This window comes from Apus apus, chromosome 7, assembly GCF_020740795.1.
Source record: "Apus apus isolate bApuApu2 chromosome 7, bApuApu2.pri.cur, whole genome shotgun sequence".
Taxonomy (NCBI): domain Eukaryota; kingdom Metazoa; phylum Chordata; class Aves; order Apodiformes; family Apodidae; genus Apus; species Apus apus.
Window position 1 is genome coordinate 20,990,663 of NC_067288.1, and position 25,440 is coordinate 21,016,102.

At 46.0% G+C, this 25,440-nt stretch overlaps 1 protein-coding gene across 5 annotated transcripts in view; it reads left to right on the forward strand.

Annotated features, from left to right (window-relative positions):
• The window catches only part of DMAP1 (DNA methyltransferase 1 associated protein 1), a 36,396-nt gene extending 11,949 nt beyond the window's left edge, over nt 1-24,447 (forward strand). For all 5 annotated transcript variants that reach the window (XM_051624663.1, XM_051624662.1, XM_051624664.1 and 2 more), the window contains 6 exons: nt 2,893-3,051; nt 4,172-4,339; nt 5,288-5,473; nt 8,359-8,430; nt 19,627-19,699; nt 20,908-24,447. In XM_051624663.1, the coding sequence (XP_051480623.1) occupies nt 2,893-3,051; nt 4,172-4,339; nt 5,288-5,473; nt 8,359-8,430; nt 19,627-19,699; nt 20,908-21,254 (1,005 nt within the window). In that variant the 3' untranslated portion in view covers nt 21,255-24,447. The remainder of the gene's footprint in view (nt 1-2,892; nt 3,052-4,171; nt 4,340-5,287; nt 5,474-8,358; nt 8,431-19,626; nt 19,700-20,907) is intronic.
• The last annotated feature ends 993 nt before the right edge of the window (nt 24,448-25,440 follow it).

The following is a 25,440-nucleotide window of genomic DNA, read 5'->3' on the forward strand; positions in this document are numbered from 1 at the left end:
CTGGCTACCATTAGTAAAGGTTTAGAGAAAGAGCATGAGAATGAGGCAAATATAGAGCATTTTTTTCCTAGTTTCTCCTGGTCTTTGACTTAAGGATTTCTTAACTTGGAATTTGTATTTAGTATGTTCAGGGCAGAAAGTAGCTTTGTGAATGTCCCATGGTAACAAGTTCTTCAGGTTAATTTTGTATGTTGTGCAAAGATGCTTTCTTCTGTTCCTTTTCAACTGCTGCCTTGGGTTTTCATTTGCTGCCTCTGAGATCTTGTGTTTTGTGATGTTGTGAATTGTCCTTGCTATGTAACCGTGTTTTCTGTAGTTTGATGTACACCTGCCCTTCTTTGCCCTGTCTCACCCTTTTTGTTCTCAAATATCCTTTCTTTTGAAGTGGGTGGACTAGGAGTGAGTGTTTTCACTTAATGGAAGCATGGTGGGTTTGTACCCTGGCTGTATTTCTTTTTATTTCCCTGGTCATATTTACTGTTCAGTTTGGCTTTTCACCACTACTAGGCATTGGGCTGATGTTTTCATAGAACTGTCTCACGGCTCCAGGATCTTCCCAGAGCAGTTTCAGCTAATTTAATGCTCATCATTGTGTGAGTTTATAGTGTGAATTATAGGACTGAGAGGGGTTTTCTGGGCTATTGAATCCTCTTCTTGGCGCTTTCAGGTCCTGCACCATCCAATTCCTTTTGTAAACTAATCAAGTTACTTTGAAAAGCACTTGGATTTTCCTTCCTCCCTGCTTCCTTGGAATGCTGTTCCACACTGTCTCTGCTCCATTTCTCATTTCCAGGTTAAATTTTCCATTTAATTTGACATTTCTTTGCAAGCCAATTTCTTTGTCTTTATTTCAGCTGTTCATCAGAGAAGATAGTGATAGGACAAGGGGTAACGGTTTTAAACTGAGAGAGGGGAGATTTAGGTTAGATATTAGGAAGAAATTCTTCACTACGAGGGTGGTGAGGAACTGGAATGTGTTGCCTGGGGAGGTTGTTGATGCCCCATCCCTGGAGGTTTTTAAGGCCAGGCTGGACAAGGTTTTGTGCAACCTGATCTAGTGGTAGGGTTCCTTGCTCATGGCAGCGGGGGTTGGAACTTGATGATCTTTAAGATCCCTTCCAACCTTAATGATTCTATGATTCTTTTCTTTCTGTGGGTGTTCCTTTCATTCCATCTAGCATACTTGAAGCCTGCTGACAGATTCCCTTTCAAACTTCCTGTGTTAGGCTCCTTTCTCTTCCAATCTGCCATGGGAAGACAAGCTCCCCACCCTGTTCCTCATGCTTGTTACTTTTCTCTGCACTTGTTCCCATTTTGGTTCATCTTCCCTCAACAGGGGTCAGTAGAGTTGTAGTTGATATTCCTGCCAAGGTTTTGTTGTGTAACTGAAACCCTGCCAGCTTCTGCTGGAAATCCCTCTTTGGGGACCATATTTGCATTTTCATGGCTGCATTGCATTTGGACTTAAAGCCATCCTGTGGTTGGCTCAAGCTTTCAGTCTGGTGAGTTCCCACCTTCACACTTCTCAGCAGTTCTCATCTGAGCAGCCATGAGTGGGGGGCTGAGGAAGTGTTCTGGGGCCTGCTCTTTGTGCTTCTCCCATTCTCTGATTGGGCATCCACCACCTTCCTTTCCATCCACTGCAGAGGGCCCTGCTGGCTCTTCTTCTGGATGTAAAATATTCTAGAAAATGTTTTTCTTTTCACAGTGTACATAGGACATCTGTATGGTGTCTAGTAGGGTGGCTTTTCTCTTGGAGTAAGTGGTACTTGAAGGTTGGGATGCAGTGCATCCCCAAGAGATACGCTTTGCCTTTTAAGCTTCTCTATGGAAGGGATGGAAGGACAATAGACCTAAAGAGTCTGTTATTTAGAGGCTCAGAAATGCTCCTCTGAGCTGTATGGAGTTCATGACTTTCTGCTGTAGGACTTGGGAGGGCATGCAGGTGTTGAGGCATGTTTTCTTGTGGAGGCAGGACCTTCTCAGGCTGAGCAAAGTTCTGCTGCAGTAGTTGTGGTAGGAGGTAAGGAAAGAAAGCACAGGCTTGTTTGCACTTCTGCATTACCAGGTACTATGACTTCCCCATATACAGTAAGTATTTTTACTATTCCTTTAGTACTCATGTAACACTTGTGTTCTGGACAGAGCCCTTGCAGAGCAGTTCCAGGCCAGGGACAGTGGTGTGGGTTTGGCCTTTTAGGCACTTGGGACGCTCTGGGAGATGGACTGTTGTTTGGCCCTGTGGTTCTGCTGGAAAAAAGGGTGGGGGAGGAAGGGTGAGAAAAAGTTGTCTGCCAAGTTTATGACCCTCAGCTGTACAGCACCCAGCCTTTCAGATCTTCATAGCACTGTCTGCACCAAACATGAAAGCAGTGGGTTGTGTATCAAAGCAGAAGGTGTGTTGAAGGCTGGGAACTGCTGCTTCTTGCCTTTCCCGTTCTTCCCGTACAAGCGTGTCCCAGCCCAAGTAAAGAGTTGACTGTCAGAGCAGCTTTTGTCAAGGTATTGGTGCTGCTGTGCAGGAGGAATGCAGGGAAGCTGGCTGAACCTTGGTTTCCCTGTTGTGTTAGCCTGATAATTTTGAAACCTATTGTCAGGATGTGGGTTTCTCACCTCTGCTTGTGTCAATCACCTGGAATAGGTTTCAGCCTTCCTGTTAGGCTCCCCAGAACGTAATGTTTGTGGCCCTGAGGTCACACATTGCTCCTTATCAAGTCCTCTGTTTGCTTGTCATGTTTTTCTACCAGGACCCATTGCTCAGGGTCCTGGGAGCTCCCCCCCCTCAGTGTGCTGCTCTGGTTCTTGGCTCAAGTATCTCAGCCCTTCCCAGCTGGCAGTGAGAGGGACAGTGCTGAGAGAGAGCTACCATGTTTTTCTTTTCTCTCTGCACAGACAGTGCAAGTACCAGTCTACTCAGAGCAGGAGTACCAGATGTATCTCCATGATGATGCGTGGACCAAAGCAGAGACAGACCACCTCTTTGACCTGGCTCGGCGGTTTGATCTGCGCTTTGTGGTGATTCATGACCGCTATGATCACCAGCAGTTCAAGGTTAGTCCTGGGGGCCAAGGTGCTGCTAACAACCTGCTGCTACAGGAAGTGCACAGCTAGCTGCACTGCAAAGACCAAATTACCCTTTATATCAACTTAATTAGGGGAAAATAATGAATTATTGGCAGCCAGGAATATTGAATTTCCAGCACAGGGCATTGCCGCTTGCTTTGTTTGTAATTAAATCCACTGTGACTTGTGCTCGTTCCCTGTTGTGTTTTATTAGAAAGGGAGAAGGTTTGCCCCTGCCAGGAGAACAACTCGTTGTTCCTTGAAGATAAGGCAGCTGGGGAGTTAGTTTAGCTGAGCAGGGTGTATTTGCTGGATTCCAGTCAACGCCTCAGGAGGAGGATCTGCTAACAGTCCCTGGGGATTGGGATTTTTCCCTGGTGCTACTCCTGACTTGTCTGATCTGATCATCTCTGCTGTGAAGCAGGGACCATCAGTGGTCTGAAGATCCAGCTCTAGTGTCATGGGTATAAATCTGTGGCTGCTGGTTCCTGGTGACATGAAGGAATGATGTGACTACCACAGAACAGCCCCAAATGCCGTTGCTCTCTTAAATGCTCATGTGAAGAGCCTGTAGCAAAGTAAAATGAGAGTCTGTCCAGCTGGGCAGCCCAAACACCTTTGGTGTTTGGAGTAAGGGAACACAGCTCAGACTCCACGTGACGATGGGCAATGGGTTGGTGCAGCTGATTCCTTCTTGGTTAGGTCTTGAATGACCATTGCCTGGAGCAGCTCAGAGGAGGCCTCCTGTGCATTTGTCAGTTTCCTATTTCCAGGTTTTCTCCTCTTGGGACAACTATCTTTGCATCCTTTAATCTGGGAGTGCTTCACTGCTGTGTTGTCTCTAACCCTCAGCTGTTTGTTGGACCCTCTTGGGGGGTGTTTTTAAAGCAGTAGCTGTGAACCCATGACAGTTAATTCACACAGGTCACTGGGAAACTCCCCCTCCCCTGTGGTTCCACTGGGACTTGCAAGGCTCCCTGCAGATCTTCCTCCCAGGCATTCCATCTTATACTCTACCTGACATCCTTCAGCCAGTGGTCCTTGGCTGTCTACTGCCCAGGGTTTTTCTTGATTTTTCCATTCTGTCCTCCTGTGATGTCTTCCACAGAAAAGATCAGTGGAGGACCTGAAGGAGAGATATTATCACATCTGTGCCAAGCTGGCCAATATTCGTGCAGCTCCAGGCACAGACCTGAAAATCCCAGTCTTTGATGCTGGCCATGAGAGGAGAAGGAAGGAGCAACTGGAAAGGCTGTACAATAGGACACCAGAGCAGGTAACTTGGAGAAGAGGGCATCACTCATCCAGAAGATTTCTCAGAAGTTGAATCAGTAGGTGGATAAAATAGGTCAGAGGGTGGGAAAGGGAAAGAAAGACTGGACAATATAAGAGCAGCACTTGTGTACTGCTTTTGTTGTTGAGTTTGTGTCATTTTAAGTGATACAAAAGGACAAAAACTGAGAAATCTGACTCTTCAGGAGAGAGGGCTGGGGGAGCAGAGTGATGATCTCTGGTAGCTACCAACACCACCTCTGACACTTTAAGTACTAGTCCCCTGAATAGAAACAAATTCTCAGATCCATGTTCTTATGAGTCCCTGAGTCCCATGGAGAGAGAATTATTTCCTTGAGAGTAAAAATCTTGCCAGGAAACATAAAAGACTGTAAATCAGTATGTTTAGTTCTCTTTGTTGAAGCTGTGTAATAGTCCAGGGGTTTAGGTGTTAAGGAACTGTGTGTTCCCCAAAGGCTTGAGAAGGGCATCTTTTTCTGTTAGCAGTGCCCTCTAATGACAAGTTTATCTCTGTAATGACTCTGCTTGTCATTCCTGCATGGACGGGTGCTGGTACTGGGCACAGCTGCTGTATGTTATACATACAGTGCCTGGGGAGAGGAGCCAGCTTTTCACAACACTGCCTTTGCACCTCCAGTATTGTGTCCTTGGTCTCTTTGTCTAGAGGTGGGATGAATCATTTATGGATGCTGCTAAAGAGTGTGTCATGGACGTTGTGACACAGAACCTGCCAGTTTTTAGACTGTCATTGCCATGGATGCAGAGTAAGGGTATGGAGCATGATGTGCTCTGCAAATCTAAGATATTAAACGGGGAAGCTGGAATTCGTTCTCTGGGTTGCCCAGAGCAGAGCTGTTAGCAGTAGGTGGCCCCCTTGCCTTGCTGGGCCTCTGCTGCAGATCTCATTGCCTTTACGTGCTCTGGTCTGCAGGTGGCAGAAGAAGAATACCTCATCCAGGAGCTTCGCAAAATTGAAACCAGGAAGAAAGAGAGAGAAAAGAGAACCCAAGACCTGCAGAAGCTCATCACAGCTGCTGACACCACCACTGAGCAGAGACGTGCTGAGCGCAAGGCTCCCAAGAAGAAACTGCCACAGAAGAAGGAGACAGAGAAGCCTGTAAAAATTTCTTTTATTTATTTATTTATTTTTTTTTTCCCCACTCTGACTGGGTACTGTGTTTCCTTCAGCAATCCTACTAGGGTCAGGCCCTCAGCTTTTTTGGAAGAGTAGCTGCTGGCTGCTTTCTAGCAGATTCTTTTTTGGTTGCATCTTTTGAAAGGCAGATTGGTGTAAGGTAGCCATTGTTAGAGTCCTTTGGTGTGCTCTGTGTCTCTCTCCCATTTGAAAAATGCTGGTTTGAGTCCTGTTTCCCTCCCTGGGAAGTGGGATGAGTAGATACCAACCATTCATGCCTCATAACAGGGAGAAGCATTTACCTCCCTGCATCTCCCAAGTGTGTAGTCTGGTGCTGCTGTGCGGGGTTGTCCCACAAACACCTTGTCTTTCACCTGCCTTCTTTTTCTAGTCCAGGTTTCCTCTTCCTGACTCCTGGGTCTCAGCAGCAACTCCCCAAGCTCAGTACATGCCCCTCTCCTGATCCTCAGCTGTGATCAGAGCAGCTCTGCTGGGGGACTTTTGTATTGTGGGAGCTGTTGCTTCTTATTTCTCCCTGAGATGAGCTAGGGTCTAAGCCCAGAACACAGGTTTCGCTTCAGATTTGATGTTACCTCAATTTCTCTTTCCAGAAAGAGGACACCATGGACTGATCTAAATTCAGCACTTCTGGTAGGAAAGGGCTGTTGCAAAATCTCAGATGTTTCCAGTGAGTCTCTGGGAATTCCTGTCCCTCCACTTTGTGAGCAAAGAGCACTTGTGTCATTGTCCTCCAAAAGGGTCTGTGCAGGGAAAAGGAGAGAAGCAGTGACTGTTAGACAGTTATTGCTTGATGAAGTGTGCCTGGTGGCCACCACTTCCTTAAAACATTGTTTTGGTTCCCTCTCTGCCCCTCTACATAATTAATACAGCATCACTGGGCACCTTGTGCGTTGAATTCCCTTGAGGGTTTATCTGGTAAAGTTCAACCATGGCTGGCAGATCTCCCTCTAAAGAAAGCAGCTCATCACTGGGGGTAATGAAAAAAGGGTGGTGATAGAGAATGGGGCTGGAAAGATGCTGAGGATGCCAAGGTGAGGGAGTCCAGCCCTAAATACTGCCTGTTGGCTGGTGCCTGTCTGCAGGCATATACTGCTTAGGCACGCCAGGGTGGGCAGGGGAGCTGTTTCTGTTGTTGCACTAGCATCATTTCAACCATGACGGAGTCCATTAGGAGTCAATTACCAACTGTAGCTGGGAAATGTTAAGAAAAAAATTGCATTTTAACTAAGAATTTGAATCGGGAGCTGCATCGGCATCATTTCAACAAAGGAAAATCATTTACCAAAGAGTCAATTGAGGTTGAAGCGTTTACAGCATGTACAGGCACGCCAGGCAAAAGAACCCATCTAATTGCTTGTGTGCTGAGTGCAGTCAGAGTTATCTTGGCTAAGCCAACAATGCTGATTTACCCTCACTGCTGGTGTCAGGGTGTTCAGCAACAGGCTGGGGTGCAGAGTTTGATGAGTATGAAAGCCAGCCTTCATCCAAAGGAAGCAGAGAGGATTGGTTTTTGATTGCAGCCTTCTTTCTAATAATTCAAGCAGGGAGGTTACATCCTACTGAAGATCAGAGTATTCCCTACAAGTTCCTGAACCCTGTTGGTAGTTAGAGAATACTTTTTCCACTATGGTCGTGTTTAGAAATGTCTTCCTGGGACCTCTCTTTGTTGAACTGACCACAGATCATTGAAAAAAATCTAAAGTGCCTGGCCTTGCAGAGTGATCTGCAAGGTGCCCCCTTGAGACCAAGACATAGAGATAGTGGATGGAGATGTGAGAGTCATTGGCAAGGAACTTGAGGAATTGAGTCACCATCCTTCAGCACCTCTTGTGATCTTGGGGCAGTCCCAGTTGTCTCATCCCTGTCTGGAATGAACAAAAGAGCAAGCTGCAGAGCCTCTCTGCAGAGGAATGTGGGAGCAGCAGGGCCAATGCTTCTTATCTCCAAAGAAGTTAAGAGATTTGAGGTGACTCTTCCTTTTGGAAAAGCATGATTGAACATGTGTTCTGCAGAGATTGTGGCTGTTAGACTGAATCATGGATATCACTGACCTGTTCAGGGAACCCCAAACCATTCAGTGCACAGGGTCCTGCAGGTAGCCTGGTTTAGTCATTTGAAAGTTTGCTCACCTTGTGCTTTGCTCAGCAGCACAGGTTTTTAAGGGATTGCATTTATTTGTTTTCCATTTTGTTGAACTGTCCAGCAGCAGCAGCATGAGAAGTTTGCTGCCTTGTATTGCTATGTTTAAGATGTGAAGCGGGGAAGAAAGAAAACTGTCGAATGAGTGGACAAATGGCAAAATATGTATAAACAGCAGACGTCCCTGAAGGGATGCAGTCCTTACACCCTCATGAGTGGGCTCATGTCTTTACAGATCAGAGGTTTCTTAGCTCATTCCTTAGAGTACTTGCATTTAAAAGCCAAGGTTTAGGGTAGTTCTGGGCTGTTTTGATCAGTGAAATGGGCCTAAGTTAAATAAGAATATTGTGCAAATTTGCACACTTTAATGTAAGGAGTTATGTTTAGGGTTAGGGTTTATGTGTGTGTGGATGGCTGAAAGGCTCTGTGTAGTGCTGTGCATTTACTCCACCCAAACAGGAATGCTTGAGTTCTCAAGGTATCTCAAAGATACCTTGAACTGGAGTATTTTTCTCAGTTAATTGCTTGGGATTTTCCTACTGAATCCCATTGCTTGGGATTTTCCTCTTGCCTCAGCTCTGACATGTGGCCGTGGCAGGTGGTTCTCTGTCATAGGAAGCAGTGTTTCCCCTTCAGATAGTCTTTATATGAAATCTTGTGTTTCTTGTGTTTCCTCCATCAACACATCCTGTTTCGATCTCTTTCAGGCTGTTCCTGAGACTGCTGGCATCAAGTTTCCTGACTTCAAGTCTGCAGGTGTCACGCTGCGAAGCCAAAGGGTAGGCTGTTGTACTGGTCCCTTGGGACCTCTGTTAATGTCTGTCTCCTGTCTGTCTCCTCATCTGTTCTCCTTTTATAGCTAAAGAAAGTCAAATTCTTGCCTCTAAAATAAGAAAGGAATTCCATAAATGTGGGGACTCAGAAACCTGGAATGCTGGCTATGTGAAAGCCAGCTCGTTGCCTTGCAGAGGCACCTGGACTTGCTGGTGTTTGTTACTGGTGTCAGACACACTTGATGGACCCAAGTGGGGCAGTCAAGCCCAGGCAGAGGTCACAGCCAAACCTAGTAGGCCTCACACAGCATGGGTGTTAATAGGTGAGAGGTACTTCAAGAACTGGATGTTCAGGTAGTGTCTTGAAGAAAAGAGAGACACATTAATGCATGCAATGCTTAGCCTTCCTATATCCATTATCTTCAGAAAATATTTTGGGGAGAAGCCCTTCTGATCCTTCTGTTGCACAGATATCCCTGAGGAAAGAACTTTCTTGCTGTTCTATCAGCAGGAGCTGGCACCTGTCTCTTAGCGACAGGTTTTGGGAGGCCAAATAATTTAAACCTGCCTGGCCAACTGGATGTTGTCAGAGGGGCTTTGGTAGCAAAATCCTGTTTGCCCAGTACAAGTGCTTTTTTTTTTTTTTTTTTTTTTTTTACCTAGCCAAATAAAATAATCCTTAGTTATTTTTTATTGTAGCAAAAGTGGAGAAGTATGTTCCTTGCCTGGGATCCTCACTCGGATAGTGATTTTCTAGGTCACTTTTAAAGACTGTTTTATGGGATGTTCTTTTGATGTCAGAATAGTTTCAGGTCTTGCTGGGAGCACCCTGGGGCTCATGATAGAAAGGTGTCTGGGATCATGCTGCTTTGACATGTGAGTGCACATGCATGTTAGAGTTGATATGCCTCAGCAAGGTCACTGCTGGAGGATACCTTTAGTGTACAAGTGCCACCATCTGCAGGCTACCTGTATGAGTGAGGGGCTACAGCCTTGAGGAAGTAAAAAAGTCCCAGCAAGTGACAGGCAAGACTGCATTGTGTGTGCTGAGATTGATGGAGAGGTGGCAGATGTGTTCTCCAGCACTAAGATAGAGTAATTTATGGAGATTGATTTGGATTTTTAAAACTAATAAGTGATGGTTGATCTTTTCTATTTTTTTTACCCTGCCCCCTGGAAGAGAAGTTGAGCAATAACCTCTCAGTGATGGAAACATCTGGCAGAGCCAGCAGCCTTTTTGTGTGCCAAACAGGCAATTCAAATCACAGCCTTTGTGGAAAGGGATGCTACATGCTTCTTCTCCCTGTTCTCTTTAATGCTCACAGAATGCAGTGAGAAGTGGAGGCATGGCAGTCTGATTCAGCAGCTTTCTGCCTGCAGTATCCATGCTCTTAGGATGACCTAAAGCACCTTCCTGTCCTCTGCTTGAATTTTTAAGGAGATAAATGCTTTTATTAGAAGTACCAGTGGTTTGCACACTGAAAAAGATTGCAAATCACCGATCTAAGTGAAAGAACAACATTTTGTAGCTTGGAAGTGTGAAACCTTCCTTGAAGCCAGCAAAATGAATTAATTTGTGGCTTTTAGTCACCTGGCTTCCTTATTCAGGTCTTCCCTGGCTTTAAAATGAGAGCTAATACACTCACTTGCTTCACATATAGGTTATGGGGAAAATTAATTGCATGAGCTCTGCATGGGCCTTTTGAACTGGTAAGAGATGCTGAAGTGCTAAATGGTATAGTTGACAATCCATGCTAATCCAAATTATTTTACTTGTGGGATTTATGTGGCAAACCCTCTATATGCCAGTGGTGTGGAACTGATAAGGGTGGGAGCCAAGTAGTCGGGAATTTGTATGCTGTGGTGGAAACTTGTACTCTAGCAACAGCCAGTGTAAGATGTTTTGCCCTGAGCACATTTGAGAGTGATTTCTAAAGGTTTGTGACATCCTGCAGTAAGATTTTTGCCTGAGGACCTAAAGGTTTCCTCTCCTAAAGGCTTCTATTGTCCTCTTTTGTTTTGTACTTTGCTACCCTGCTTTACGCCTTTGTAGGTAGATGAAGTTGGATTTTGCACTGAGATCAGGGACTCAACCTCTGTCACATGTGAAAAATGTACCATATCATCCCTGGGATAATAGCACTTACTCTTTGATTAGAGATGATTTTTTTTATATTTTTTTTTTTCTCTGAGGATTTACAATTAGTCTGAAAACTTGAGTTAAAATTAATTTGTAGAAATGAGTCCTTGAAGAAAAAGTTAGCAGTCTCTATTCAACTTAATTTGTTCCCAGTATTTTTTGTGACAGTAGCCCTGGCTTTTCAAATCCCTCCTGTTGCTAAAGCTTACAAAACCTGATGTACAGGTGGAATTTGAAGACTTTCCCTGCACCTCCAGGATTAATGATTAGTTACAGCCATTATTCTTCATAACCAAAAGTTTCTCCTTCAGCAGATGCTGAAGAGTAATTTTCTCCAGTGAGTTCAACAAGCTGCCTTGTATCACAAATGGCTTCATTCTCCCGTTGTTCTCCATGAGGCTGTGGCCACAGGCAAAGGAGGCCACAGCCCCTGTGCCCTTGCTGTGCATGGAGGTTCCCCTCTGCCTCCTGACAGCACAGACTGCAGGTTTCTCTAAGGCAGTAGAAAGCTGGGCATTATGAAAAGCTTCATCTTAATTCCAGTTGCCTTGGTGCCGCTGAGAATAGGAGGCAGTTGCAGATGTTTTGGAACAGGGTAAGCCTTTCAGGAGTTTCTTGAGAAGGAATTTTAGACCTTTGCCTTTGCTGTTAGTAAAGCAATGTTATGAAATTAACGCTAGAAATGTATTCTTAATCCTAAGTGTTACTTCTGGAAAACTGCCTGTTATACCAGGTCTGCTCAGCTGGGAGGGCAGGCAGCCAAAGAGCCAGAGGAAATGAGAGATGTGTAGGGAGGGCACAGGGAAAGGAGAGGAAGAGACTAAAGGGAAAGCAGGGGTCTATGAGGAAGGAAAGCTTTGCAAGGATCTGTGTTCAACTTTAATCTTTTCCAGGACCCAGACAAACCAAAAATAACCCCATTTGTGATCTGGGCATCATGTTGCTTTGTAGGGCAGAGCTGCGTTTGTTTTGAATTCAAAGCAGTGTGTCTGTATCGTGTCATGTTCAGCTTTCTTTTAAGTTTAACCTTTTCTTTGACTTTATTATGTTCAGAGCACTTGACCTTGGCATAGTTAACATCTCTTAATTACGTTTTACGTTGCTCATCTTCTCTCAGCCTTACCTGTGAATTTCGAGTTATAATTTCTTTAATGCTGTTGAATTGCTGCAGAAGTGCCTTTAAGAAAGGAGGTGATGGACAGATGGAAAAGGGTGGATGTTTGTCCGCAGTCGTGCATGTTGAGGTATAAGTCTGTGTGCTTGCTCTGTCATGGGTTTGGAAACAAAGGAACTGGAAAAGAATCGATTGAATGATGTCTCATCTGGAAACAGAACAAAATTCCAGGAGGAAATGGAGTTTCTAGAGATCTCAGTCCACAGAGAGGACTGAGAGATGCCTCAGCTTAGTCATTCAAAGCTGGCCACCTCCCCTCAGAATAGGCTTTGAGATGGAAGCCTGACTCCACCTGCCAACTGGGATCTTGTAGACAGTTTGCCAGTTGGACCAATTTAAAAAGTAGAGGAAGGAAAGTTACAAGTACAGCTTTAGTACCCATTGATTCAAATATTCACACTCACCAGCTTTTAAATATTTACTAGCCTGCTGAGCATTTTTTTTAGCATTGATCAATGAGTAAGAATTTGGTGTGTTTGTGGGGAGAGTCTGTCTGTGTGAGTTCCTTTCCATTTTTTTTTTCCTTGGAGTGGGAACTAAATGCTTACTACAGGTCCAAGGTGAATGATATTTCTAGAGGAAGATGGGGTTGTATGGATGCGTTTAGACATGTTTATTCTCCATATTTGATCTGACCCACAATTAAATGGCCAAGCACGCCACCTGTTTACTCTGCATCAGAGGCTGTTGGCTCTGCTCCTTCTCTGTCATTAATGCAAACCCAGACATCATCGGCTGTGAACATGTGAAACATCTGTCTGTCCTCCTGTGATCAATACTATCCCTTCAGAGGTTTAGCTTTGGAAGCAGTTCCATAAAATATCAGTTATTTTTATTTGGATTTGATAAATTTAATTACTTGGAGCAATTAATAATTTATTTGTTTTGTATTGATTGCACTCCAAGGCATCCTGACATCAATCTGATGGAGATCAGCACACCCTTATTAGGTAGGAAAGTTTATGTTTCCAGATCTGAACGTCCCATGGATTAGTTAGCTGAGATGTGCTTGTTGCTTCTGCTAGCAATTTTTCATTAGCAGAGTTGTATGCTTTGCACTCTACAAAAGACATTAATTTCTATGGGGAGTCTGACAGAGGTGTGGCAGGCAAGTAGTAGTCTCATTTCTGTGAATAAAAGTTATGAACAAATGATGCAGGCTGGATCAAATTCATGTTGTGGCATTGCCATCTATTTGTTGTATTATGTGTCCTTTCATTAGGGCTGAGAGAGTGCTGTTGCATTTCCTAATCAAACTCCTGCCTGTAGAGAATGAAATAAGATGAAAGTATTTGGGTATTTATTTTTAAAGAGAACAGCAAAAGGATTCAAAGCCTTGAATCAACTAGAGAAGGTGAATCCAACACTTCTCTTCCTCCCTTCTCAGTGAAACTGAAGGGCAGTTAGTGTTAAATTGTTGAAAGAAAACGCATCTGTCACCTTTTTTGTAGAGCTCTTTGGCATGGGAGAGCATCTGGACCAAAGCCTTGGTAGGCTCTCAGGTATAAAGAGAGCACTCTGGCTGCAGTAATGGGATGTTTTAAAATAAGTTGTAGTTCTGGAAAGGGCATTCCCTGTTGCTGCTTCTGTTGAATCGTCAGGTACTAAACAGTGTCTCTGCAGTACGAGGCCCTGGGGACCTTTTTCTGCCAGTCTTGGACAAATTTGGAAAGCTTTTGCTGCTGCCTTTGTGTGCCCATAGTGACTTAGTCTTAGGTGTCATTCATCAGGTAATCTGATTGTATGTAACTTGTGCAGGGCACCTTTTTCTTTCATTAGCATAACCAATATAATGATTGGAATGTAATTAATCACTGTGGGGGTCTTTTTATTTATTTGTATGTGTAATTTCAGTTAAATTATTTAAGAGAAAGGCAGCATCAATTCAAGATGCAGGTTTTGCTGCAGTTTCTTGGATTTGAGTCTGATGTAGAAGTTGACATAATGTAAGGTTTGAAACTGTCCTTGGAGTTCCCCCTCCTGTGGCCCATCTCGGGGCCCTCCCTGTGATCACAGCACACTCTGCTGTGCTCTGAATTTGTTTCAGTCATTTCCAGCTCAGAGGCTGCAGCCTTTTCCGTTCCCTGCAGCCACCTCTGCAGGTCTCAGCTTGGTGCCTCACCTGTAATGAAAGACAGGAGTAGGACTAGCAGGGAATCTGCAGATCTCCTAAAGCAAAATACTAGAGAGTCATACTGGTAATGTGTTTTTAACATAAAACACAATCCAGTAAGTGTGTACTGTGCAATTCTTTCTTCTGCACCATGTATTGTACTGTTTTTCCCTACACAAACGCTTCCTGTAGTCCTTTTGCCGTTTTTTTACCATCTTGCATTATATTTAAAGCAAAATGTATTTAAGGGCAATGAAACTCAGGGTTGGTAAGTGACAGATAATACTTTGCTTGCTAGAAAGTGACCATCTTTTAAATGGCAGGCAGTCCTGGCAAGGTGTGAATTCTGGCCTTCTCAGGTGTCTTGTTTCTTGTCACAACCTGTATGTCCAGTTGGGAGAATCCTGACCCTGTCCAGGTTATCAGCCATTATTTGTGTGGATTCCAAGTAATACTCAGTTTAGGCTGCTTGTGCAGGGTCAAAGCAATCTTTACCCCCTTCCTAGGGTGGGAGAGTATAAAAGTATCCAAGTCCTTTTTACCTGCACTGGTGAAAACCCATCATCCTGAGACATTGGTGCTCCAGACCTTTGGTTTCTTTAGAAGGTATCTCTTAGCTTTGCCCCTGGAATCAGTGCTGTAGATGCTTAACAAGGCATTCATGTTTATAGGAGCAGTGACATGTTGCTTTGCCATATGCCTGAGTGTTGTGTGCATCTTCAGGATCTGTTGGTCTTCCTCATCCTTGACAAAGCTTTCTCTGGACATACTCCTTCAACATGTAAAACTGGTTTAATTTACTAGGAGGATTCAAGTACAGAATTTATATTTTTGCACAATTGATTTGGGAATTGGAAGGGTGTGTCGAACTTCAGTCCAAAGAAACCTCCATTTACATAATATATAAATGTTTGCTTCTTAAAATATTGGTTTATTTAGCATCAAGCCTCACTGATGGAGAAAGCTGATGGTCACATGCCATCTCAAAGTGATCCCTGTGTTTAATGTGTTACACAGCGCAGTAGCAATGACATGGCATGATGACTCTTATTTTTATCTGTCCTAAATCTTAGTCTGGCAGATCTGCAGGCAGTGGTGTAAGACATGGGGTCTCTGGCTGTAAACTGGAGCAGGGGGAAGCGTGTATGTTCATTGAGACAGAGAATACCTGTGCAATTTCAAACTTTTCTAACTTTTGCATATATCCGTTGCAATTACCCATCCACCTTTCATTGTATTGCTTCAGTTCTGAGCAGTTAAGCACTTCACATTTCCAGAAATGTGCATGTTCACATTTGAAATTGAATTTCTCTTTTGGGGCTTTTCCAGAGCTCTGAGGCTAAAGTACTTAATAATGGTTCTTTCCTTCCTTGAGCCTTAAAACTGTGCAGAAGTGGAAGCTCTCTGCTTCTGCAGAGTAGAGCCATGCAGCCAGGAAAAGGTTGACCTTCTTTCCCCATCTAAAGCCACAAAATGCAAAAAATGTTATTAATCTGAAATTTTAGCACTCCTTCCTGGAAACCCACTAAGCAATTCAGTACTCTAAAGATATCCACAAAGAAAATGCCTCATGAGAAAGTTTTCTTGCTGCTCAAATCCACAGAGAAGGTGGTTTTCAATGTCAGTGAGCTGTATTATAATGCTGGACAACAATATTGGTGTCTGTGCACAAAACCACAGTTTATAGCTGTACAGACACAGGTCAGGATGTGTGGAGTTTTTAGGATTAACAGTTTTAGGACAGTCATGTTGTTCAGAATTAGGGAAGGGTGAGTTTAAGGAAAAGGTTGTCTCAAAATTGAATTAAAATGAGGTGCAGCATCAGGGAGGGTATATGTGAAATATCCAAATAACCATTGATTAATTTTAAAAACTTGTATTTTGGTGAGAGACCAAACAAAAGGCTTCAGCACAGAAGTGGGATTTTTTTTTTTTCTTAAAGTTGTGAGCACCAGAAATGGAGCATTATTTATGAAGAAAGTGATAAATTGAGAGCAGGACATTTAAGATGACCGCTTACATATAGTCATGTGGGACCCAGCTGCATCTGCCTTTGTAGGTCCTGCAGACCTCTCCCATTCCTAGTGCAAATCCCCATGGCAATCCCTACCTGCCAGGTGGAGATGCTGTAAGACACAACAGGGGACTGTGCTGCAAGCTCTGCTATTACTTAGACTTCATTACCAAAATGTACTCAAATACATTTACAACTATTCTTAAAAGTATTAGCATAAATAATGAAAACTGAACCAAGTCTGTTTGGGGAGGCTTTATCTTCAGTTACTTCTCATCATGTTTGTTCATTTAATGAATTTTACCAATTACCAATTAATCTGCAGTAGGTCTCCTAGTTATTACTGTGAATTAGCAAGGCTTTGTTGGCAGAATGTTTCGAACATTAAATAAAAACCTTGTATCACTCAAAACCTCCAGGGTGCTCTGCAGTGAGACCCTTGGTTTCTATAATCGAACTGCTTGGGGCCACCCCCCAGTCTCTCCACCCCTGCTGTGAAAGTGGGGCAGATGCTCTGTTCATCTCTTGAAGCTACGTGGCCAGATTGCTGAGCAGTGTCTCCATCCTCCAGGGAGAGCAGAGTGGGTCAGAGCAGTTGTTCTCAGTGCCTCTCAGGCCAAGCTCGTGCCAGCAGAGGCTGTGTCCCAGGATCCAGCAAGGCTTCTCTCAGCATAGCTAGGCTCTGGTCCTGTGTCTTCGTGGGGTTGATTCACACCATTTTCTGCAGCTCTTTATTTATTTTTCTCTTGGTACACACAGTTCATGTGCTTAATGCAGGTTGTTTATAGCAAGGACAAAGGATTGCAGTCCTTAAATCAAAAGCGACGTCGGTGTAATTATGAGCATGGGCTGGTGTTGCAAAGAGGGCTGTAGGGAGAGGCTGTCAGAGGAGAAAAGCATCCAAAATATAGTAACCACAAAAATCCTGGCTAATCAGTTTCCTGACTGGAGCAATCTGTTTCCCAGGTATTATTATTATATGGGGACTTTGAAGATAATAAATAACAATAATAGTCTAGTATAAGGAAGAAAAGAAAAGGGCAAATGCCATTCACCTCGGAAGCTGTGGTTGCTCACTGGAGTTCTCTGAGGAACATAATTTTCCTCAGCCCCTCTGGAGGACTCGATCCATGACAATACCAAGAACATCCCAGGAGCTGTGGTGTAAGCAACAGGATTGCCCTGAGTGGTGTTTTTATTAACACAGAGATAAGGCCTGCAGAAACCACGTATTCCAGCACACACACTTGGAGCCAGAGAACTGTTTTCTGTGCTGGAGACTGGGACCTGTGGTCCCTGTGGTTTGCCTCATTGCTCAGAAATGAGGACAGGTGACACCACTTCCAGCACTCTGGTACACCTCTGGACACCTACTTAAAAGACCAAAACAGAGAAGGGCTTGCTGAAGTAAGCTTGGGCTTATCAGAGCTGTACAGGGCAAGAAGGCTTCTCTCCTGCAGCCAGGCAGCCCAGCTAACGGACCCTGGCTAACAGATTATCAGCAGCATTTGAGTAATAGACTGCTCATTTAGTTTTAATACATTTTGCATAGAGAGCAATCAGCCTTCATCAGTCTTAGAGATGAATTGGCTTAGCCAGCTAAATTCTAAAGATATTAGTCCGACAGCAGCCACATAAATCATAACATTTTCTTAATGATGGTAAAATTAAAATATAGTCTTGCTTTGAGAAACCAATGAAGCCTTCCTGTTTGCAGGCCAGATCCTCCTGCCTGAATTAAAAGGAAGCTTAATTGATGTGTTTTTAAACTAAACTCACAGCCCCACTCCTCCCCAGCATCTGTAGTGTTCCTTTCTTTGAAGTTAAATTAATTTGTCCTGCCTTTCCCTGTTCCATCCTCTAATCTTCAGGAGTGCCAGTGAAGACCTTGTCTTGGTATTCATTGACCAGACTCCTGTGGGGTGTGAGCAAGACATGCACAATGTTACAGTTGAAGTCTTTGCCAGGTTTATCCTTTGTATTGCCAGTAGTTCCTTGAGCTAGTGGAAACCTCCCAGGAAAAAAGCTTGTGCTCTTCTTTCAGCCAACAAACCAAGACCTCCTGACTGTCCGCGTACTCTAGCCAAGCATGAACTTTTCCTGTTTCTTGTCCTTTGTTCCTGAAGGCCAGCATGCTTTTGCCAGCTGGTCTTTGACAGAGAGGAGTCTTGCCTTTGGCTAGAAAGACCATGATGTTGAGGTTACGGGCAGGGGTGAAGGTGGACTCTCAGGGCTCTGATAATCAAACAAGTATTGTGTGTCCTGAGCTCTTCAAGGTCAGGGGCTCTGTTAATTCTGAAATGATGTGATGGAGAAAGTGAGTTTTCCCAGCAGGTCCTACACTGGGGTTGTAGAGCTCCTGATGGGACATATTCAGCCATAGCTGAGTTAAGGTTAGTGCTTTCACCATTTGGGTATGTTCATGCAGTGCTTCTGCCTTCAGAGTAATTAAGATGTTCCTGATGGTGTATCTTCTTGTCATTTTGGTGTTGGGGCTGTGAACACTTTGGAAAGGATGGGCCTAATTTGGGACACTTATATTGGGTTGTCTGTTTTGGTGAACTTCAGCCTGTGGCTTACGGGAAGTAAGGTGGCCATGGCACCCTTTGGTGAGCTCACCTCAGAGGCCAGTTTTAAAATGGATTACAGAATGGTTCTTCCTCCAGGTCATTGCCAGCCCAGTGTTGTGGTCTCATTGTTGGTTTGACCAAGGTAGAGGCCACTAATCAGTAAGTGGTGTGCAGGATGGCTGCAGGACACTGTCACCTCTTCACTATTCAGTGGCCTGCTGGGCGTCTTGTGGTGGTGTTGATACTTCCTGGGTGGAGGTGTGAGCTTACCCCTCCAGAGCTGGAGCTGGAAGGACAACCTGTGACTGTGTGCAGTGAGTTGTTTGACACTGTGGTGTTGAGAATCATTTCTTTCCTGGTCTATCTTCTAGCATTGCTGAGGAAGGAAAAAAGTGCTTTCATTCGTTCTTGGATATATCTGCAGGGCCTGGAAACCTGCTCTCCCTGCCATATTGTGCCAGCTGCGTTTGTGCAGCTCGTAATCTAATAAATGCTTGGTCTGAGCAGCCAGCATTCCTGCTAGAGCCCAAATGAATGCAGAGGAAGGACCCTGCTAAGTGTATGCATTCTTCCTCTCCTGGCCAGCTCCGATTCCCTTTCATAGCTCACATCTGATGCTTCCTCTCTCACCTAGCCCCTTAGCTCCGATGTAAATGTGTGTTTCACACTTCCACCAGTCAAGTAACTGTGCTCTCTCTGTCTCTCCCCTTTGTTATAAAGCCCGCTCTGTAAATGAATCCCACAGGTCTGGGGCTCAGCAGGTAAAAGGAGAAGTGAGTCTGTTAGCGCATGAGTCTAATCAGGCCGGCTAAAGCGAATAAAGTAGGGCAGCATTGCACATCAGCTGCTGTGTAAATGAGCTCTTTGATGGGCTGGGCACCGCAGGAGAAGGTTTGAAGCCAAGAAGAACTTTTGTTGTTAATTCAGTGACACATGGAAACTGTATAACAGCGTGTCTTGCACACACACAAGAGAGAAAATAAAAGCCCTCACGACCGGGCTTTTCAATACCTGCCCTCGGACCTAGTCTGAAAACTTTCAGCCCCTGTCTCCCTCTCTTACCACTTGATTTTCCTTTCTCTCCCTTTTCTTTTTTTCTATAAAAAGAAAAGCTCTCTTGCCTTTTGAACTAGACGTCTGTGAGTGAGGGCTATCTCTGAGCTGTGTGGCTCTGTTACCTTTGTGTTCCAGATGAAACTGCCAAGCTCGGTGGGACAGAAGAAGATTAAAGCCCTGGAGCAGATGCTGATGGAACTCGGAGTAGGTGAGTAAAGGGGGCATGCGAGAGAGAAAGAGACACACAGAGCTAGCTTTTGTTCTCAAGATGGGCTATTTTTTCCCCTAGTAATACAGCCAGTTTCTTGAATAACAGTATGTGAATGGTTTTTAAAATATTTTATGTATTTAAAAAAAAAAAGAAAGGGAGAGGGTAAAAGCCAGAACAAGATGCACAGGGGTATTTTTTTTTTCCTCCCAGTAGAAAAATGTTTTAAAAGAGCCTTTGTTTCTCTCTTGTTTGGGCCTTTTTAACCATCAAGAGAGGCAGCACAGTATTAGGAAGACAAATCTCAGCCTTGCCAGGAGAGGTACTTCTAACTGTGTTAGTGACCACGGCACGCACATTGTTCAGGGCTGCCCTGTCTTGCTTTCAAGCTTCGTTTCCTCTTAATTTACTGCTCTCAGTGACAAGTCCAAAATGCATCTGGGACTGCTCATCCCCCCTTTATAGGTCCTTTATAGGTTGCATGCTGTGTGAAAATCTGGAGCATCTCTGCTGAAAGGCGAGTAAACACACATCCCTCGCTCTTGAACTCCAGTGTCTTAGCAGCAGAGAGATGGGTTCACTTCACATGTACAATACCCACTTGTAGCTGGAGGGGAAGAAGTGCAGCCCATGGCTAGCTGCTGCCCTCCATGCAGTGGGTACAGTTTGCAGGTACTACAGGTCCCAGCATGCAGTGCCCCTTGATTAGACACCTGATGATCCCTTTTCCCTCCACTGTGGCTGGGGGGATTTTTAAAAATAGAAGAAGGAAAAAAAAAGAAAGCCTTATTGGTGATTTACAAGGGATTACTGAGCCTACTCCCAGCACTGACTTCTGTTAACTCCTGTTAGGCTTTTGGGCCAACTGGTTTATGGCTTGATACGTTGTCTCAGAGACTGTGTGCAGTTCTGAAGGCCTCCTGTGGCTGGTGAAAGTGGCTTGACCAGGGTGGTTTCCCCTTTTCAGCTTTAAAACAAAGGGAGTAACTGTCTTTACTTGCTAAGGAAGCCTTGGGGAAGGATGTGAGTGCTTCTTAGAGCTCAGTTTCCATCAGGGTAAGGAGGATTTCCTGACTCCTGCCATGTGGTGGGAGTGAAGCTCCTGGCATGTCTTTGTGGGAGTAAATGGGCAGCCAGGATCTTTCTAGGGATCTTCCATTGAAGGGTGGCAGGCCTGGGTGTTTAACAGAACCCCTTTTTCTCCCTAGATCTCAACCCTATGCCCACAGAGGAGATCGTGCAGATGTTCAATGAGCTGCGGAGCGACCTAGTGCTGCTGTATGAGCTGAAACAGGCCTTTGCCAACTGCGAGTATGAGCTGCAGATGTTGCGGCACCGCTACGAGGCCCTGGCCAAAGCTGGTAGCATTGGCCCCCTCAGTGCAGAAGGTGCCCATCCAGATGGCCAGGCAGGGCTCGGCATCGAGGAGGGCAAGGGAGATGCCAAGGACCAAATCATTGATGTAGTAGGAGCACCACTGACCCCCAACTCGGTGAGAAGGAAGGTCGGGGGGGCAGAACAGGGAGCACTCAGGTCTCCGACGCAGATGCCCTGACGAGCGCTGGGGACGCGGCCCTGCTCTCCCTGCCGGCGCGTGTGTCCACGGGAGCACAGCACGCCTGGTCCCCCCAAGTCCCAGTGCTGCCCTCTGGGCTCGTCTCCTGTGCTGGACAGTGTTCTTGGTGCTATAGGTGGGGTCAGCAGGGCTTTCCACATCCTGCATGCAGGCAAATGGCTTGACGTGGGTGCCACCGTGGGACCAAAGCAGCAAGGCTTTGGGTGACTAGAGCTTGCACTAGGGCAGCAACGGCGGTGCCAGTACAGCTGCAGGCCTGAGGCATTTTTGTTCTAGACACAGGCCCATAAGGGTTGCTCAGGAGAGGGGAGTGGGGAAAGCAATCCTGAGATGATGAGCCATGACCTAACCAAGCCCTGGAGTCAAGCAGTAGCCCTGCCTGGAGCAGGAGGCTTGGGAAGGAGAGGGGTGTTTGAAGAGTCAGAGTGGTGTTTTTACACCCTACTTCAGTGCTGAGAAAGGAAAGCCAGACCTGAGGGTTCTTCCACTGTGAGCCCTGTGACAATGTCCTGTGCATGGACCTCCACAGGATGCTAATCACCAGCCTCTCCTCCCTGCTTCCATGAGGGCAGGCTGCCCAGCCCCTCACCACTGCCTCAGGGCCAAGGGTATGCCCAGGGATCAGCAGAGGTTGCTTTCCCCTCTGTCCTGTCCCCGGCACGGCTGAACTGAACTGCCTGATAAAAGCTGCCCATCTCCACACAGTGGCATCCCCGACACCTCAGACATACTGCCCCTGGTAGCGGCACAGACTTTTACTTTCTAAAATGTAAAATATATTGCAGGATATTGAGAACACCTTATCTGTCAACAGTAGAGGTGACACATTAATCTGGACTTGAGTAATGTCCTATTTGATTGTGACAATATGGAGTCATAAGGAAGTGTTCCACTGGGACAGGTTCATGTTTGCAAAGGAGTCTTCTGAATTTTTTTTTTCCCCCTATGGCACTAAGTCTGAAATTTCACCCCTCCCGGCCATCTGGAGTCTCCTGGTTTGCAAACTTCTCGGGCTGGTTCGCAACACACTTGATGTCCAGTGAGTCTTTGCTTGTTGGGAAGGTGGGAGAGGTGGTGGCGGCAGCTGTGGCTGCAGGAGAAGGGAGCCCACGGGTGTGTTTCTGACCACGGTGCCACCTCCTGGAATTGGAAACAAAGGGGTGGGCCCAGGCAGCACAGAGTGGGTTAAACTGACCTGATCTCTGACATATTTGAAAGAAATATAATCAAGTTAATTCACTGCAAGGCAAATTCAGTACCTAAAGGGCCCCCATGTTAAATACAGCACTGACCTTTACCGGCTGATTACACAAAGATGACACAATTAGATTAGTCCAAGACAAAAGGTCAAGCACATTCACACTGTGACCATTTTATGCTACCTTTTGAGGGGGGGAAAAATTACATCCCAGCTGGAGGGGTGTCTTGGAGATGGGGGGAATAGGGCTGCTGTACCACCTTCTGCCTGGCTCAGGTATGTTTGGAGAGTCAGGCAGGGCCTGGCACTGTGCTTGTTCCAACCTTTCCTGCCATTCTGGGCAGTGTGGTGGTGGGAGAGACCAGCGGCCTGTGTCTCACAACCAGCTTTTCCAAGGGTAGTCTAAGCTGAGTGGAGGCCATGTTGGCAATGCTTCCTGCCCAGGGCTGGCAGGAGCAGCCCCAGTGCCTCTTGCTCAGTGTCATGGCTAAAATTGGCCTCTGGAAGTTCAATGGTCTGGGGTCAGCCCTGAGAAGGGAGTGGTTGGGGCAGTCACTGGCTGCTGGGGTGCACACAGCAATAACCCTGAGGTGTCCCAGGCCCTGTTGTGATGGGGACAAATCTTTCCCCCCACCTGGGGCTCTTGCAGTGGGAGGAGGCAGTATCAGTAGTACCAACAAGCAGCTCTCTGTAGAGTGAGCCCAGTGATGCTTTGTGGTGGCCTTTTGCTTCACTCCCTGCAGCCCTGGCTGTGGGTGCTTGTGAGTGACACCTTGGCCTTCTCCTCACCCAGGCTGCTTCAGTGGTTTAACCCTGCCACGCCAGCCCTGAACTCCTGAGTTCAAGTGTGTACTTTGCCACTGAGCTGCCCTGGGGGCCCTTGGGAGAATCATTTAATCTCCCTGCTTCAGATTCCTTGGAGTTCGAGAATCCCTTTGTGCTGTCTAGCACTGCCCGTTTGTGGCACTCCACATGTTGGATTAAGCATGAATTAGTTCAGCCTCCAAACCAGCTGCTCCCCTGAAGCCAGACTTGTTTCCCTGGAGAAGAGTATCTTGTTCCTGATGTTGGAGGGAGTGAGTGGCAAAGCCAGGAATAGGACTAGGAGTGCTGAGCCCTGCCCTGGCATGCCTGGATTTCTTTCCAGCAATTGGTACAGATGGGCAAAGGCACACACCAGGGTCCTGAGATACTGGCTGTGGCAACAGCTGGCTGCCACCATCCCCCTTGGCCAGCAGGGGGGACAGGGGACATCTCAACAGGGTGTTTTAGCCCAGGTTAGGAAAGGCAACTGCCTGTCTGGGCAGTGAGACTCCATGGGGCAGCAGGAAGCCTGGCACCGTTCTGCCCTGCCATGTCCACTGCATCCCTCCTGCCCTGGCTCATGCCCACCCTCTCCTGGGGGCTGTGGTGCCCCTCACTGACCATTAAAGCTGAGCTGGGATCCCCTCAGTGCTGTCTGCTGATGACCCTGGTAGGGACTGTCCTCGGGGCCTTCAGGAGGTGAAAGGTGAGCCGAACTCGGAACAAATTAGTTCCAAGCAGAAGTTCAGCCAGTTACTCCAGATTGGATCCTTTGATTTCCGCAACTCAGACTCCACTCAGTGATCTGTAATGAGTGACTCTCAGAAATCCTCACATTGCAGCACTTTGTTCCTGTGCTCACAAGTCAGCCCATTAATGGGTAAAGGAAAGGACCTCGAGTCTAAGAAGTCTCGGGTTCAGAGTCAGAATTATTTGACTTTTAAGCTTCCTTTATCTGAACTCCTGCTGACTTCTTGTTTTCTGAGCCTGTTTGAAAGCTAGAAGTTACATTGTTAAGATCAAACATTCTCTCTTTCCAGATGGAGTTACAATATCTGTCTTTTATATATATATATTTTAATATATATATAGTGTATATATACCAGGGTGTATATATATTCCTCTTTTTTTTTTTAATCGTTCTTTCCATTAAAAGAAACTAGACTTGTAGGCTCTTGTAAATTATAATGTAAAACATTTTTTTTAACCAGACAGTTCCCAATTTTGCCCAAGGCAACTGGAATAGCTGCGCCACAGAAGGCAATAGGAAGGTGATTAATATGAATTTGTGACATATTTGAAAGATGGGTCTTTTGCCATATAAAGATTATCAAACACATGTGCTCTTCCCCATTAATTCCGCAGCCCTCCCAGGAAAGCCACAAAGCCCAGATCCTTTGTTTCCAGGGTGGGTTTTTGTTTTTTTAAATGTACCTTTCGGTCCCCTTGATTACCATGTATTTGATTTTTATAGGGCATCTGTTCTCACTGCTGTGTGGGTTCTCTGGCCCTTTTATTTCCCTGTTAATCGGATCCCGCGAAGGCAGCCGTGCCAGGGCCTCTGACGAAATCAGTGTGTGTGTTGTATTTAACTTTTAGCCGTGCAAATTCCATGCTCTGTTTGCTGTCTGCCCAGTGCCCAGTGGGAACTGGGGGCCGCCTTCGTGCCGGGGGAGGCAGCGGGGCCTCCCAGCACACACACTGCTGCCCAGAGCGCACGCGGGACTGGGCTGGAGCAGCGGGGATGGGCAGGCCTGGCTCAGCTTGGGGAGCCCTGTCCATCCCGGGTGCTTGCCAGGCAGGGCAGCAGCTCTGCTGGCCTTTGGGGACAGGGGATGGCTGCAGGGCTGTGGTCACTGTGGCTGTGCAGTGCGTGCTGCAGTGCTGGCTGCTGCCTGCTGTGCGTTGTGCAGAGCCCACCTGAGCTCAGTAGGGAGCCAGGGGTTTCCTGGGATACCTGATGGCTCTGATGTGCCTGGAACACCCTGCACACAGAGCCTGGCTCTGGGTGCTGACCCCACTGTGGCCTTGGCCAGTGTCCATGCCACGCCTGGCACTTGGTGCAGTGATGTGATGTGGCGAGGATAGCGGTCCCTGTTTGGGGTGGGTGAAGCCAGCTTGGCTATGGCCAGATGCAGCCCTGCAATGGTGTCTGTGGAGGGT